Source organism: Glycine soja, chromosome 12, assembly GCF_004193775.1.
Source record: "Glycine soja cultivar W05 chromosome 12, ASM419377v2, whole genome shotgun sequence".
Classification (NCBI taxonomy): domain Eukaryota; kingdom Viridiplantae; phylum Streptophyta; class Magnoliopsida; order Fabales; family Fabaceae; genus Glycine; species Glycine soja.
The window spans coordinates 8,669,353-8,685,313 of record NC_041013.1 but is presented as its reverse complement, the minus strand read 5'-3'; the positions used below and the strand labels follow the sequence as shown (position 1 = coordinate 8,685,313).

At 31.8% G+C, this 15,961-nt stretch overlaps 1 protein-coding gene across 3 annotated transcripts; it reads right to left on the bottom strand.

The window, feature by feature from the left end:
* Positions 1 to 272: 272 nt before the first annotated feature.
* LOC114378127 (glutamate receptor 3.4-like) lies at positions 273 to 6,414 on the bottom strand. Of its 3 annotated transcripts, XM_028336674.1 has the most exons (7): positions 6,285 to 6,414; positions 5,466 to 5,867; positions 3,478 to 4,823; positions 3,051 to 3,328; positions 2,680 to 2,711; positions 2,162 to 2,571; positions 273 to 1,161 (listed from the first exon to the last, which is right to left on the bottom strand). In XM_028336674.1, the coding sequence occupies exons 2-7, from the start codon at positions 5,764 to 5,766 to the stop codon at positions 751 to 753; spliced, it is 2,778 nt and encodes a 925-aa protein (XP_028192475.1). In that variant the 5' UTR covers positions 5,767 to 5,867; positions 6,285 to 6,414; the 3' UTR covers positions 273 to 750. The 3 variants fall into 3 exon arrangements, with proteins under 3 accessions (XP_028192475.1, XP_028192474.1, XP_028192476.1); XM_028336673.1 differs by lacking the exon at positions 6,285 to 6,414 and having other exon boundaries at positions 5,466 to 6,125; XM_028336675.1 differs by lacking the exons at positions 5,466 to 5,867; positions 6,285 to 6,414 and adding an exon at positions 5,279 to 5,435.
* Between the last annotated feature and the right edge of the window lie 9,547 nt (positions 6,415 to 15,961).

Genomic DNA, 15,961 nt, shown 5'->3' with positions numbered 1-15,961 from the left:
AAATTATTAAATGCAGTCTTGCAGCTTTTATATTTTATAGAGATTCGTGAATATAAAAATTATGTTGACAATCTAACTCTTGTTCATTTTTTTTTTCATATTAAAACAAAATCTTTAAATAACAAAGATGAAGGGCATCTAAGAATACTTGTAATGATCGCATAGGATCATATCAAGCTTGAATTTGCTACTTTCTTTTCATTTTTTACGAGAAATTTGCATCACTAAATACAAGGGTCAGTATAAACCAAGCTACCCTAGTAAAATCATCATACAACTAACACGAGCTCACATTAAAACTTGAATAAATGTCACTTAACAATTCGTGCGCATTAACACCGTATGCTACATTGAGCATGGTGATCTTGAAACCCTTGCAGATATTTATGATTATAATGAAACTCAACATAAAAAGGACCACCAAAAAGCTTGGAAAATGAAAAGCATATATGCAATGATGTGAATAGCGGTTAGGGTGTTTTTTTCTTCACAAGCTTTTTCTAAGCAAAGGTACAAACTAAAGCATGATTTATTTTTTTCCTTTTTCAAATACTATTGTGGTGACATTCTTGCTGTCACAGTTTCCTTGCTAAGAAGGAAGGAATTTTACCTTCACTAGTGTGGACTAATTTGTGCAATTGTGCCAACACTATATCACTAAGGTTGCCAAAAGGATCAAAACAAAAAAGATGCACCAACAAAAAAAATGTAGAGGGGTTGGTTAACTAGGTGGCTGATGAAACAGAATGCTTATCCAATGCTGTGTCTCCTTTTTTTGTTTTCCCTAAGTATCTCTTTGATATCTGCTTCTCTTCTATCTACAAATACCATCAACTTCTTGAGGCTACGAGTTCTGCTAGGACGTCTAGACCTGACTGGTTGCATTTCCTTGTCGGTCTTCTCAGGCTCGGGGCTGAATTTGTTGTATTGACAGAAGATTCTAGCAAAAAAAATAATCAGGGCAATGACACAAGCAATGCCACATATAAGAAAGAGGCCCCAGAAGCTTGTCAGAGCTAGTTTGTTTGAATTAGCATCAACGGTTGCACACTCCTTTTTATTAAGCCATTTGTCATGAATCCTTTGCAGGTCCCCACTCTCAGAGAGTTGAAGGATGGCAGTTGACAAATCAACAGCAAGGGGAGAGTCCCTTTGGAATGCCTGTTGTCAGGGAAACGAACATGAGAAGTTGAGAACAGTATCCAACCATGTTTAGAAAATTCTCACAAGATATATACTATATCAAAGATATAGACACAACAAGCACACTCATAGTAAAAGAATATTCAACAACAAGCACACTCTCAAGTTCAAGCCTTATGGACCGAAAAAAAATTGATTAAGAGAAGAGACCTCACTAAAGGTGATCAGCTAAGTTTCTCAACAAAACTTAGTCATTGACAGATTCAATAAATACTTTACACCAATAATATGGTTAGAAAAAAATAGTAAAAGAATATTCATGTGTAAACTTAGATCTACCTTTATTTATTTATTTTTCATAGAAAGTGTCTTCATATAATCATTATGTAAGGTACAAAGCAGAGTGTGGAATTGAGAGACGTTGAACAAGATGAAAACACAAGAAAAAGATGAGAAAACATCTCTCAGCTTTTTCTGTTTTTTGATTTTAAAACACTTATCTTGGAAACAATTTTCAAAACTTAAGATTTTGGATGAGAAGTTGATTGCTGAATAATGTAGAATTATTCAAGAAAATTGTTATTAAAACCAAAAAGTAACAATAGAATCAAACAGGCCACCATTCATATATACTTGTACTCTAGTTTAATGTCCTTTCAAGCAAGAATAGACCATTTTCCTTATTGTACAGCAAGGGAGGCATCATAACATAAAAGCAACCTTGTATTCTTAAGGATATTCTGAATAGCCATCAATCCAAACAAAAATAATATTCTGCCCATTTAAATGGGAGGAGAGAGATAAAAAATGAACAACATAATCAGTCATTCTATAATTCTAGTTCTTTTCTTAAAACAAAAACGTTTTCAAATCACCATTTGTGAAGTAATTTGCCCTTAAGAGAGACTTTCCAACTCTAGTATTTTAACAAAACAGAAAACCACAATATATTCTAAACTTATTTAATGGATGAACATATAGAATCCTTTACCATAGACATGCAAATAAAGATACTTACAAATCCCCATCCACTTTTAGTGAACTCCTGCCCAACAGTTGTGAACTTACAGTCAGTCCTGGACATCAAGACCTCAATATAAGGAAGCTCATCAACAACTGCCACAACCCCTCCAGCTTTAGGACCACGCTGAAGGGCATCAATATAATCCTCCATGTTTTTCAATGTAACTATCCTAGATTCAGCTATATTAAGGTCATCTATCAGATACTTGCGTGCAAATGACCCGTCTTGAATTCCAATTGGTTGAGTACTTGAGATCAAGCTGTCAATTCCTTCAATTTGTGATGACAGTTGCTGCACAGTGAGGATAGATGTCAAGCTAGCTGTGTAGCTTGAATTTATGATCAACACCACAAAGAGCCATATTATTAGCACCAATCGCCCAAGTCCACTCACAGTGTTCTCCCCTGTGTCAGGTCAGCAAATAAGTCAGAATTTCATCACACACAATACAAAACAAGGACTGTTACAGGTAAGGATTGAAGAGGGTGTGAATGAATATATAGGAAACGTACTGTGTGAGAAAAACATTGTTGAGAAACTAAACCTGCAAAAAAGGAATTCATCTCAGCAAAAATATTTAACTTGATGTTAAAGTAAGCCTACACACTTCCTATTTGGAGCTGAGGCAGGATACTCGGATAAAGGCTTATTGGTTAAGGATTGGGAGATACGAAATAATATATTAACACAATGAAAGAAATAAAATTAACTCATTTCTGACAAACAAATTACAATCCACTATTGTATATGATATATGATATGATAAAACAAGGGTAGAAATGGCACACCCTTGCAATAAACAGGTCCATCTTAAATTGGTCTCTTTATCATCTGCAAAAGGATTCAGATTAAAAAGGCTTTCAAATGGGGAAAACATACTCACCAAAACACTGTTATAAGTTGTTTCCTCGGAGAACCACGAAACTCAGGATTGTGCCGGTGCTCAAGAATCCACACAGCAGTCCCAACGAAAAGAAAGAAAGCACCAGTGACCAACCACATTTGAGCAGTGAACGGCTCAAGGAAAGACCAAGGGCTTGACTTCTTCTCCTCCACAGGAACAACAACAACAAGCCCTGATGGCATGAAAGGTTGAGTAAAATCCACAATCCTTGTCCTATTTGTAACAATTGTAACATCTCCAACAACTGCATCAAAGTTCTGAACAAAGAAAGGGCCAAATTAACAAAGCTATCAGAATTTAAAAAACCATGTCAAGGAAAGGACCAACTTTCCATATTATTGCTTCTTGAAGTCCTTTTTAGACCACACATACATTGCCAATGCAAACATAAGATTTAGAAACTCACATTCTGTGCAACTTGCTCCACAAGCTCGTTGTAGCTAGGATTCCTTTCACCATTTCCAAATAATATATATTGTCTCGGGACAGGATAATTCAACAATTTTAAGGCTGCTTCAAAGACATCAATGCAATAGCCTTGTACCCCTGGAGGGTTCTTGCTTTTAGAAACAAAATCCGTGTAGCTCACTCGGTTCGGCACTGCTATCCTGAGTGGCTGTCCATTGTTGGGAAACACCCATCCCCTTGGTGTAGTTGTGGCCTCTCCTGGCCATATCACACTGTACAGCTCTTGATTGCTCTTTAAAGAAGTCTTAGATGATTTTTTCTCATATAAAACTTCAGGAGCTATAACTGATAGACCGGAGTGATTAGACCAATAACCAATTCTACGGGATCCACTACCACCGATATTTAAAATATCATAGGCTGGATGAACTAAATTCTTGTCCATGTCAAACTCAACTTGACCACTCAAACCAGTGAAGTTCATTCCCAAAATTGTCTTGAGAAACTGTGGACCACCATCAAAGGTACGAAGCGATGCTAACTGCAGCATGCTTCCATTTGTGTCACGCAACTTAGGGTCACTGGAGAAAGATACATTTCCACCTTCATTGAGATAAGCATCGAGGGCGCGAGCTGCTAACCAAACAGAATCATATGCATAAAGTGCATAAGAATTGAAGCTCACAGTCTCATTGTCTCTTTGGCTTTTCAACCTGGAGAGAAAACTCTTCTTGAGATCAGTATCAGGAATGTGATGACGAAACGCCACAACACCTTGCAAGAGATCCATTGTGTCAGTATCAGGTGAATCTAAGGAATCCAGCACTGAAGGAAGCCAATCTGTTGCAATCCAAACATAGCCACTGTCCATCATTCTTAGCCTCTTGGCAATGGAGAAAATTGCTAAACCATGATCAGGATTCACGTGTAGAACATAGACCCGCGATTCCATTAAGTTCACTTCATTTAACAAGTCACTGATGTCACTTTCTTTGGCTTCAGGAGGGAAAGCAGCCTTGTAAGAGATCTTGGCACGTTTCTTTGACATTGCATCGCCCAATACAGAAACTCCATTCCTCCCATTGTCATCATCTACATAGATGGCAATCACCTTCTTCCATCTGTAGTAATCAACAAAGTCTGCAATTGCATACATCTGAAAATAGTCGTTCTGAGTAGTGCGGACAAAATATGGGTATTGTAGAGCAGATAGAGTGGGGTCAGTTGCCCCAAACGATAGAAGAGGCACATGGAGTTCATTAACAACATGAGATATGACATGAGCTATTCCAGATGACACTGGACCAACAACAGCAACCACATCATTCTCCATCAACTGCAGAGCTACATGATCAAAAAGATTAACCAACGCTTGTTTGCTACACCTAATTAGGACAAAACTTGGATATAGTTGCTTAGGTACTTTTGATGTTGTTTTTCAATTAGAATCTGATGAAAGTTTTACCTCGATAATCAATGTTAACTTTCAATGCAAACCTTCGATATGTAGATGACCGAGGTGAAACTCTAATTTTGATTGGAAAACAGCACCAAAAGTACCTAAAGAACTATAAAGTTATGTCCTAAATATTAATCAAGCATAATGTTTTTTGGTCCAATAAAGATTTTCTTGGTGTAGATAGTCAAGAAAAATGTGACTTGACATGATTAGAAGCAAACTTTAAAGAGAAGTAGTTCTTCAATAAACAATGGATATGGGGGGACACCGTGTGAGATGAGAAGAGCTAATCTTAACTATTTAATTATACATGTGTGGTCAAGATTAAAGTAAAACTAACCTTTACCAAACCCCACTTAGAATAGAATGGTAAGATTAGCTCGTCTCACATTACAAGAACCATGAAAGCACGAGAGGTGAGAAGAGTCAATCTTGACCATACAAGCATACATAAGTTGTCAAGCGAAGTCAAGTAAAACCAATTGGTGAGAGAGATAGCTGCTGAAATTTCAAGTTTTGGCAAATACCTTCCATTGTTCCAAGAAAAGCACTGCAATTGGTATCATGTAAAATAACTTGCAGATCAATGCCAGGGAGAATGCTGGTGCTAGAATTAACATCCTTAACAGCAGCCATAATTGCAGGTAACGCTGATCTTCCAATGACAGAATCCATATTAAAGAGGGCACCAAACTTCACAACCTTCGGTCTAGAAGAAACAGTGGAATTCACAGTGGTAGGTGAATAAAAAGGTTCTTTCCTTCCCACCACTTCCAAGGGAATCCACAAGCACAAAACCAAGATGAACAGTGTTCTCCCCATAACCATGCTGCCAAAGAGAACCAACCTTCCTTCAAAACTTCAAAGTATGCAGCAACTCTCTTAGCTTCAGTTCTTCTTCAGTTTACACCACCATTCAGCACAGAAAACTAAGCACCAGTCAAGTGCCAAAACCATTTCATGAACATCACAAAAAGTAAACAAAAGTAAGCAAGCACCATCATAGTTTAATAAAGAAGAAAAAGTAAAACTCATGACTCCATGTGCCTAAAGATTCTATGTTTTTGGGAGGGGTTAGCCCAGAAAACTAGGATTCAATAAGCACCCAACATGAAAATTCTATGTCCATGCTTTTGGTGATTCTAAATATGAGTGAACCACAATAGTCCAATCACGCCCAGAAACTCCAAAAGATAAGCCACTTAAAAAGAATATTATAAGGTTGTTGGTGCCTTGGAGAAAAACCCCATGTTTAATTTATTATTGATTAATATATAAAATAATCAATATAATATGTGACAGAAACCTACATAGCACGTTAGGAAGAGGAGAATATCTAAGATTACCTCAAGAAAGACCAGACTTGAAGAGATAAAAAAGCTTGCAACAGTGCTGTTCTGAAACATTGGAACATAACCAGCAAAAAAGGGAAGTTACTGTGTCTTAAGTTCAAGAAAAGAATCATTCACTCGCTTTCAAGCATATTCATTACACAATTGGTCGTGCTTAAAGAGATCTTTGACGTTTCGGGGATGGAATCAACGTGTTCATTTGTTTTTCAGTTTTTTAATTACATTTACATTAGGATTCTTACTATTATTGTTCATTTTCTCTTCCACCTCAGTTTTACACTTTTTTTCTATCTCTCTTACTTTTTTAATTATATCATTTATCATGTTTGTTATTTATCTCTTTCTTTTTTCTGGTCAAATATTCCAGAAATTATGAGATCATTTGGACTACTGTGTAATATGTATCCATGGTCTGATTAATATCTATGTGAAAGGTAATTTAGATTTTCAATTTTAAAAAAATTATAACATTTAATTTAATTACATGTCGTGTAAGGTTTGTTTTGTTTCGTCTAGAGGTATTTTTACCGGATTCAAATCCAATTTTTTTTATTAAATTAAAATAAATTCATATCAATTAATTTATGTGTTCGATTTTTGTATAAGGTTTGTTTGATAAAATGTAAAAAAAAAATCGATAGAAATAAAAAAAATAAGAAACAAAATAAAATTAAAAATAATAATTTATTTCAAAGATGGGGTATGCGTTATTTTTTTTCCTTATATTAGAAGTTTTAAAAAGTAATCTTTTAAAAATAATTAAAAAGTGTTTAATAAAGTATATTAAATGAACCTGTGAATGCAGACAAGCCATATCTTGGGAGGAACTGGACACAACGTCATGGGCAGACAAAAACATTGAGAAAGACTTGTGTAAGTCATCCTCGTGCCTCTCATTTACTACGATTGCGTTCGAATCTTGCATGGGTGAACTCATTGTATTTCCCGAAATTAAAGACTCATAATTTGAGATAGTGGTACTTATTTAAGAAATTAACTTTTTAATAAATTATTTATATTATACTGATAATTCTTAAGAAAACATTTCTTAATAATTCGAGATACTGATCAAGTCATCATTATTTTTTTAACAAACTTAATTTTTTTAAAAAAAATCGAGATACTCATTGTATTTTTTTTAGTAAAATTTATTCATGTAGACGTATACTATTTATTCGTAATTACTATTACAACCATTTAGTTGGAGAAACATCCTTTCCAACATTAGATTAGCCGATTAGGGCTACCTAATGGAGAAGTATGCATTAAAGAATTAATAATAAAAAGTTATTAAAAATTACAATAAAATACATTAATAGTATATCTTTTTTATTCCTTAATTGATCTCTCCAGTGTTCAAAATACTGATTAATATTTGCATTATTTTTAAAGTAAATTACACATTTGATATCCGTTTGATTTGTAAGAAAAATATCATATTGAACAACATAAATATTATTGTTTTATGTTTGATTTGATTTTTTTAAAAAAAAATTAAGGGACAAAACAAATCATAAGCTGATAGACAGCACAAAAATTCAATTTTTGTTGTCTTAAATTTTGGTTCTTATAAAATAAGGTGTCTTTTAATTTTAGATATTTAAATATATTATTTTTGGTCCTTATAAAAAGAAATGTTTTAATATTTGTTATCAAGTAAAAGTGTTAACTAATGACATAATAATAATGATGACAATATATTGACTTGTTATATTATCAAAAAGTCTTACTTAATAATCTTGTGTAATTTTTTTAAGGTAAATTATGTTTTTAAATCTTTTGTCAACTAATAAGCCTTTATCAACTATTTTAAAAGATAATTTATAAGAAAAATTACATGTGACAATTATATAAGACTTCTTGATGGTGTGACAAGCTAATGGATGTCAATGTTATTATTATGTCATCAACTAGAACTGTTATTTGATAACAGGAACTAAAATTAGAAAATAAAATCATAGAAACTAAAATCAAAACAAAATTTTTGAATGACTAAAAAACTATATTTTATAGGATAAAAAATTTATTTAAGCTTTTTTTGTTACTAAAAAAATCAAGGTTTATTTGCACTTTTTACCTTCAATTTTTTTAATTTTTTGCAAATTTTACCTTCAACCAATAAATTTGGTGCATTTTACCACAACATTGTCCTTATAATTTTTTTTTGTTTAAATTCCTACTATCAAGTAATAACGTTAACTAATGAGTAATGACATAACAATGATATTGATAGCTCGTCATCAAGGAGTCTGATAGGACAATCACCTCTAATTTTTTGGATGAATTATGTTTTTAAATTCCTCATTAACTAATCTAACTTTATCAATTATTTTGAACAAATGATGATTTTAAAAGAAATTTTACCAAAGAATTTACATGTAACTATACTAATTGACTTCTTGAAGATGTCACAAGTCGATCAATTATTGATGTAGTTGTCATGTCATTAACTAGTATTGCTATTTGATAGCAAACACTGAAAAAAGGTTAAAATCAAAATAAAAACATTGAATGATTAAAAAACCTATTTTATAGAAATCGAACAGTTATTTAAGTTGCCTAAAAAAAGTTATTTAAGCATTTTTTGTTACTAAAACAATTAAGACTTAATTGTATTTTTTATCCTCAACTTTATACTTTTTAGCAAATTTTACCCCTAACAAAATAATTTTGTGCATTGTACTCCCAACTTTTTTAAAAAGTAAAATTTTTACCTTATATCATTTATCCATTAATTGTCTCTAAAAGTTGAGGATAAAATCCGCTAAAAATAAAAAATAAAAACTAGAGGTAAAATATGCAACTATACCAGCATGTCACATTAGCTCAAATGTTAGAAGGTAAAATTCACAAATTTCTTAAAAGTAAGGGATGAAAAAGTATCAATTAATTTGTTGAAGATAAAAAGTTTACCAAAATAAAATAAAATATTGAAGATAAAAAATCAATTTAAGCCAAAAATCAAATGATAATTTTTTTTATCTCAAATAAAACTATTCAAAAGACAAAAACATCCTTATCTCTCTCTCTTACACTTTATTAGTAGTGTGTTTGGTAGAGAGGATAGAAATAGAAAAGATAGAAATATAAGATATATATTTAAATTAAAGTAAAGTGTAGAAATTGTGAGATCCACCTTATTTCTTCTATATTTCTCTCTTTCCCCCATCTATCAAACACAAGCTAAAACTATTTAGAAACTATCATACTCTCATTTACTTCTCCTATTACATAGTTAAAAAATAGCATTGGATTTTTATTTTCCTAAAAGTCATGACTTTTCTATATATATATATATATATATATATATATATATATATATATAGAAAGAGAGAGAGAGAGAGAGAGAGAGAGAGAGAGAGAGAGAGCATATCGTATGAGAAAAATATGAGAGTGAGATGATTAAACTTGAACTGTATAATTAAACATGGACATTCAAAATTTAATGTCATGCGACCACTTAAAAAGTCATGTGACATTTAAGTAATCACATGACATTAAATCTTAACCCTTCATGTATGATTATACGATTTAGATTTAATCATCTTACTCTCATATACGATACTTTCTCTCATAAAATGGGATTATAGGTTGATTTCATTGGTTGGATGCATGTATAAAATAGTGACAAAATTATTGGCTAGAAGGCTTTAAAGAATGTTTCATGGTGTTATTGATGGAAGACAAAGTGCTTTCTTGGGGGGAAGAAATATTTTGCATAGCACTTTGGTAGCAAATGAAGTGGTGGATAAGCGAGGAGGAAGAAGAGAAAGTGTTTGTTATTTAAAGTTGACTACGAAAAGGCATGTGATTCAGTATGTTGGAGTTCCCTTTTTTATATGATGAGAAGATTATGTTTTAATGAAAAAATGGATTAAATGGATCCATGGATGTCTTGTCTCTAGCTTGGTAACGATTCTTGTGAATGGTAACACCTCAAAGGAATTCACTTTGCAAAAAGGGTTAAGATAAGGAGATCCCTTAGCTCCTTTTCTTTTCACTATTGTGGCAGAGGGATTAAGTGGAATGATGAGAGAAGGGGTTTCTAGAAACCTTTATAGGGGCTTTAAGGTGGGGGCAAAAGAGGTGGATGTGAATTTACTACAATATGTGGATGACACAATCTTTGTGGGGGAATTTATTGAAGATAATATGGTGATTCTAAAGAGTATGATGAAATGCTTTGAACCTGTATCTAGCTTGAAGGTGAATTTTCACAAAAGTAGATTTGGGGGTATTGGAGTGCCAAGGGAGAAAGTAGGGAGATTTTCAAAGTACTTAAATTGTAGAATCTTGACCGTCCCATTTGTTTATTTCGAGATCCCTATTAGTACAAATCCTAGAAAATTGGAGACTTGGGAGCCAATCTTAGCCAAATTTGACAAGAAGTTTGCATCTTGGAAACATAAACACCTTTCTTTTGTTGAGAGAATATGCTTTTTAATTCGGTACTTATTTCTCTACCACTTTTCTTTATGTTCGTCTTTAAAATTCCAAAAGGAATTTCTAGGAATTTGGTGAGTTTACAAATGAGATTTTAAGGAGAATTGAGGCTTAGGGATCAAGGATGTATCTTTATTTAATTTTGTTTTACTTGCTAAATGGAGGTGGAATCTTTTCCACAACTGAGGGGAACTATTGGAGAAGGTGTTAGATTCTAAGTATTTGAGTTGTCAAGGGTTGAGTGATTGTGGTATTACATCAAAGGAGTCTATTTGGTGGATGGACATAAAAAGGATGTGCAAAAGAGATGATGATAGGTGGTTTGTTGATTTGGTGGTATGGAAGATAGGAATGGGTCATGTACTAGATTTTGGAAGGATAGATGGTGTGGGAGTGAGAGTTTGCAACATAAATTTGCATGGTTGTTCCTTAATTCGAAACAAAAAGATGCATGCGTAAAAAAGATCGGTAGTTGGAGAGATGATAGGTGGGTTTGGGAATTTAGATGGAGGAGAGAATGGTTTCAATAAGAGACACAAGTGGTGGAGGAGTTCTTTGCATTGGTTAACAATGCTCATGAGGATTTGGTGAAAATCATTGGATTTGGACTGTGAACCTGTCATATAGTTTGGCAGTTAAATCCATGTATCTAACTCTACATAACTTAAAGGTGGGATCAAATGAGGAGGAAGTCTTAAAGTGGTTATGGAAAATCAAAATTCCAAATAAAGTTTTCTTTATGATTTGGAGAGTCTTGCATGATAAATTACCTATAAGGATTAATCTTCATAAAAGACAAATTCAATTTCTAGAGGATGGTCTTACTTGTGGATTGTGTTGACAAAGTGATACGGACAATGGAAATGGTATAAATTGTTGAAAATCCAAACAGTATCACACAATATACCTTGTGATCACTTTCATCAAATTTCACATTGCCTACAAGGGAGAAAATTGGTGGATTGTTGGAGTTCCATTGTATGGAATTTATGACATCAAAGGAACAATATAATTTTTGAAGAGCAAGTACTACTTGAAAACAATTTATGGTATAAAATCCTCTTTTGATACGTGGTCATGGTTAAAGACATATCAAAGTAATTTTGATGTCTCTTTCCAACAATGGTAAGCGGACCCGGGTATTTTTTTTGGCTATTTGTTGAGATACGATGTTATTTAGGAGGTGTGGTAATTGATTTGCTATGATTCTTAGAGTATGTATCTTTTCATATGCAAATTCCAAGTTGTATAGGTAAAAAATCGTTTTCTAGAATGTGGTGGGCTTTTCATGCTATGAAAATAGTTTGTTGTTAGTGGACAGCTATTAGTTGTTTCTCGGGTAGAGGGTCTATTTTTCATACTTCCTGTATTATTCTATATTCTATAGCCATGGTGGCTACATCTCAATCCTTTGTGTAAATGTTTAGCACCTCTCTGATGCAATTAATAAAATTCTTTAGTTGCTGACAAAAAAAAACTTTTGAGATATGTTTTCATATATATATATATATATATATATATATATATATATATATATATATATATAAAATACAATACGAGTTATATAATTAAGATAATTAATCATTAATATATTAAAAATAATATTTTAATAAATTTTAGATTAGTTTACTTTTTTTTTTTACATTTTCTAACCAAACAACACATAATAAAAAGGGTTTGTGTAATTATTTTTGTAGTTTTGTTCTCCTTATATTGTACTCTAGTGTGTATCAAACAAACTCTTAAAGAAAATTATTGATTATATAAACTATTGTGATAAAATGATTTTTTTTATAAAAAATATTTATTAAAAAGGTTATATATAGTTAAAAACATTTTAAAGTATTCAGGTAAGATACCAATGAATGAAGATATTACCAAAAAAAAAAAGTAAGTGAAGTGTGAAAATAAATCACTAATGGAAGATGTGTCCACATTTTGAGTTTATATATCAATGTCTGAAAATATTTACTATTTCTTAATGTCTGATAACGACAGTTTAGACTTTGGACTATCTTACGATACAAGAAATTGAGTCAATACTGTCGAAAAATACTGACGGCAATATTTTACGGTTATCGCATTAATTAATATTTTAACTTTCATAACTACCCACAAATATCATTTATGATAGTTATTTAATAAGCATTCTCAACTTATATATAAATAAAAATAATTAATTTTATATTAATTAAAAAAAATTAATTAACATTATTTTTTAAAAAAATTTATAGAAAAAGTAAGATTATTTTAAAAATATTTTTTATTAAAATTTATTATCATAAATAAAAATAAATTATTAAAATAGAATTAAAATTAAATAAAAAAATTATTTAAAAATGATAATAAAATAATTAGTTATTTTTTCTTATATTTAAGTTTAACTTATAAAATTATCTTTTTGTTTATATATGAATTAAGTGGGAGTAGTACATTAGCAAGCATAGTCTTCTCGAATGTGTTTTGTTATCCTCCACCGACGGGCAGTTTATATTTTATTTGAAATTTTATTTTTGAATTTGAGATGGTTTGAAATTAAAGTGTTACTTTTCCTCCCTCCCTCTCTCTCTCTCTCTCTCTCTCTCTCTCTCTCTCTCTCTCTCTCTCTCTCTCTCTCTCTCTCTCTCTCTATATATATATATATATATATATATATATATATATATATATAAGTATATTTTCGTTTCAAGACACGCAAACTTATGTCAAATTAAGCTAATGTCTTTTCTCATTAATTTGTTGTAGATTTAAACAAAATTTTATATTTTTCTTAATTCATTAGTCATTACTCAAATTTTTTTAATTAACAATAATTACAATTGGATAGCTTCAAATTACTAGTATAATAATTATTTTTAATCAATTAAATAATTTTTTTACATTTTGCAAAATGAATATTTGAAACGCCTGTAATTTTTATTTTTTATTGTATTTTATTAATTAAAAATAGTTTTATAAATTAAGCTATTTAATTTTTCTAATTTTCCTCAACTTAATTTTTTTGAAATATTTCACACACATTGAATTAAAAGTGCCTATATAATATACAAAATATTTTTTTTACAAAAATATACAAAATAAATGTTAGTACATGTAAGTATAAAATTATGAAACTTTATCTTATTAATTAAGCATGCATCTTATAAGTAATATCATTACACTTGTTTAAACAAAATTATAAAAAAAATTCGCAAAGGCTCTCCATAGTCTAAAAGGCTGAAAGTGAAAATTCACAAAAAAAAAAAAGAAAAAAAGCAAAGGCTGAAAATGAAAACTCTCGGTCAAATGTGAGTGTGAAAGCTATGAATGCTTGTTACACAATAAAGTTTTTTTTTTAGTTTATATAATAAAAGTTTTGTTTTTCAACCACGGAATATTTAGGTCCCTCAAGGTATTTTCACTTGATTGGTGGTCCATTATGAATCATTAATGATGATCTTTAGATGGATCTAATGTTCATAGTGTTATGGTATATTTTCTGCACAATACTATTACATATTTCCTTCTACCTAACAATTATCGCCAACGGCTATAGTTCGTCGTCGGAGATAATTTTTGGCGGTAGTGACATTTTGTTTATTTTAATCTTTTTTTCCTCTAAAAATCAAAACCAAAATGATTTAGCAAACATTTTCCCTCTTCATCATTCTGATCATCATTGGTGCAAATCAGCTCCTATCAGACAACAATCACAACGGGGTCGTTGGTGGGGCCTGATGGGTTCACGACAAGGTCAATGTGGAAAGAGTGGAATACAAATTGAAATGTCGTTGTCGGAAATCATCTCCGACAGTGACGCATGGGATTGATGACGAGGGTAGTTGTTAACTCATTGTCAAGTGTATCAAATTGTCACAAGTAATAAAGTAAAATGAAAGTCTGAGTATTGAGTTCACTGAGACTTTGTTTGTACTTAGATTGGTGTAAACCTAATTTTTAAGCAATAAACAAAATAGAAGAGATAAAGAATTATAAGTGAAATGAAAGGAAAAAAAGTAAAAGATGGAAAAACAAGAAAGAAAAACAATAATTTAATTGCGAAGATGAATTCATAATGCAAATGCGTTAGGGCCTAGCATACCAAACTACTTGTGATGTAATATTAAAGATTTTTCTCTATCTAATATTATCTCAGTTTTTACTCACATCTATTTTGATACTTTAACCCTAATTCCTTAAGTGAAAAAGCCTAATTTATTTATTTTCTCTCTCAAATTCCTTTGCAAAGGTAAAACAATAAATTGCATTAAGAACAAAGATGCATGAATAGGCTAAACAAGTTCATTCTATTCCTAGACATGATTTCATTTAGATGTCATTTCCCAATTCTTTAGAAAATAAACACTTTCCAATACCTACTTCCTAAACAGATGCATGAATATGGGTGATCAGACCACAATCAATAACAATAAAGCACAGAAAAGAACAATAAAAACTGGCATTGCATTAAATAGATAGTAGGGAAAAATTACATTATAAGAAGTTGATCGCTAGGCTCTCAAAAATAGGGGGTTTAGTCTCTCATTGCCATGAGATGCTTTACACTTCATGGGTTGATGGGAATGGAAGAAGAAGAGGGATGGATAAGGAAGGAGAAGGGGAGAATGGCTCTAGAAAAAGGGTTTCCCTTATTTTAGATACTTAGGCTTTGGGTGTATTCAATAGAGAACTCTGAGTCTCAGTTTGTCTTTCTCCTTTGCTTCCTACTCCTTTTATAGGTCTTAGTTAGCTTAAAATTCACGCAACCTCATGCTAAGCGCGACAACTGCGCTTAGCAGGTATGGTGGCACGCACTAAGCGCACCTTTAGGTTTCTTCGTGGGTCTTTTTTGCGCTAAGCTTAGGCTGACTGCTGAGCGAGACTTCGCACTGGGCCTGTCTTGCGCGCTAAGCGAGATGTTCCAATCTTCAACTTCTTCTTCAAGGCTTTTTTTTTCAAGTTTTGCATCAATTTAACTCCAAAGCACTTGTAATTTCCCTTCTTTTGACTCTTGTTGGTCAAGAATTAAAATGACATTAAAATCCTCATTATTCTATGAAAAACAACAATAAAGTAGAGGAAATCTAATCATTCTTGTCTAATTTGACTATCAATAAAACCTAAATTTAGCAATTATTAGTGACTGAAATGTCCTAGATCTACAAAAGCATATTTGCACTAGATCTACCAGACAGGGTTGACGGTGAGGTTGAACCTTGTTTAATTGTTGTTTCTTTGGTTGTGGATGG

Excerpts from the sequence above, each read along its gene's own strand:
- LOC114378127 (XM_028336674.1), bottom strand. The coding sequence starts at position 5,766 with ATGGTTATGGGGAGAACACTGTTCATCTTGGTTTTGTGCTTGTGGATT. Across the intron at positions 4,824-5,465 it reads TTTTCTTGGAACAATGGAAG|CTCTGCAGTTGATGGAGAAT; the intron begins GTATTTGCCAAA and ends TTGATCATGTAG. Across the intron at positions 2,712-3,050 it reads CAACTTATAACAGTGTTTTG|GTTTAGTTTCTCAACAATGT; the intron begins GTGAGTATGTTT and ends CCTTTTTTGCAG.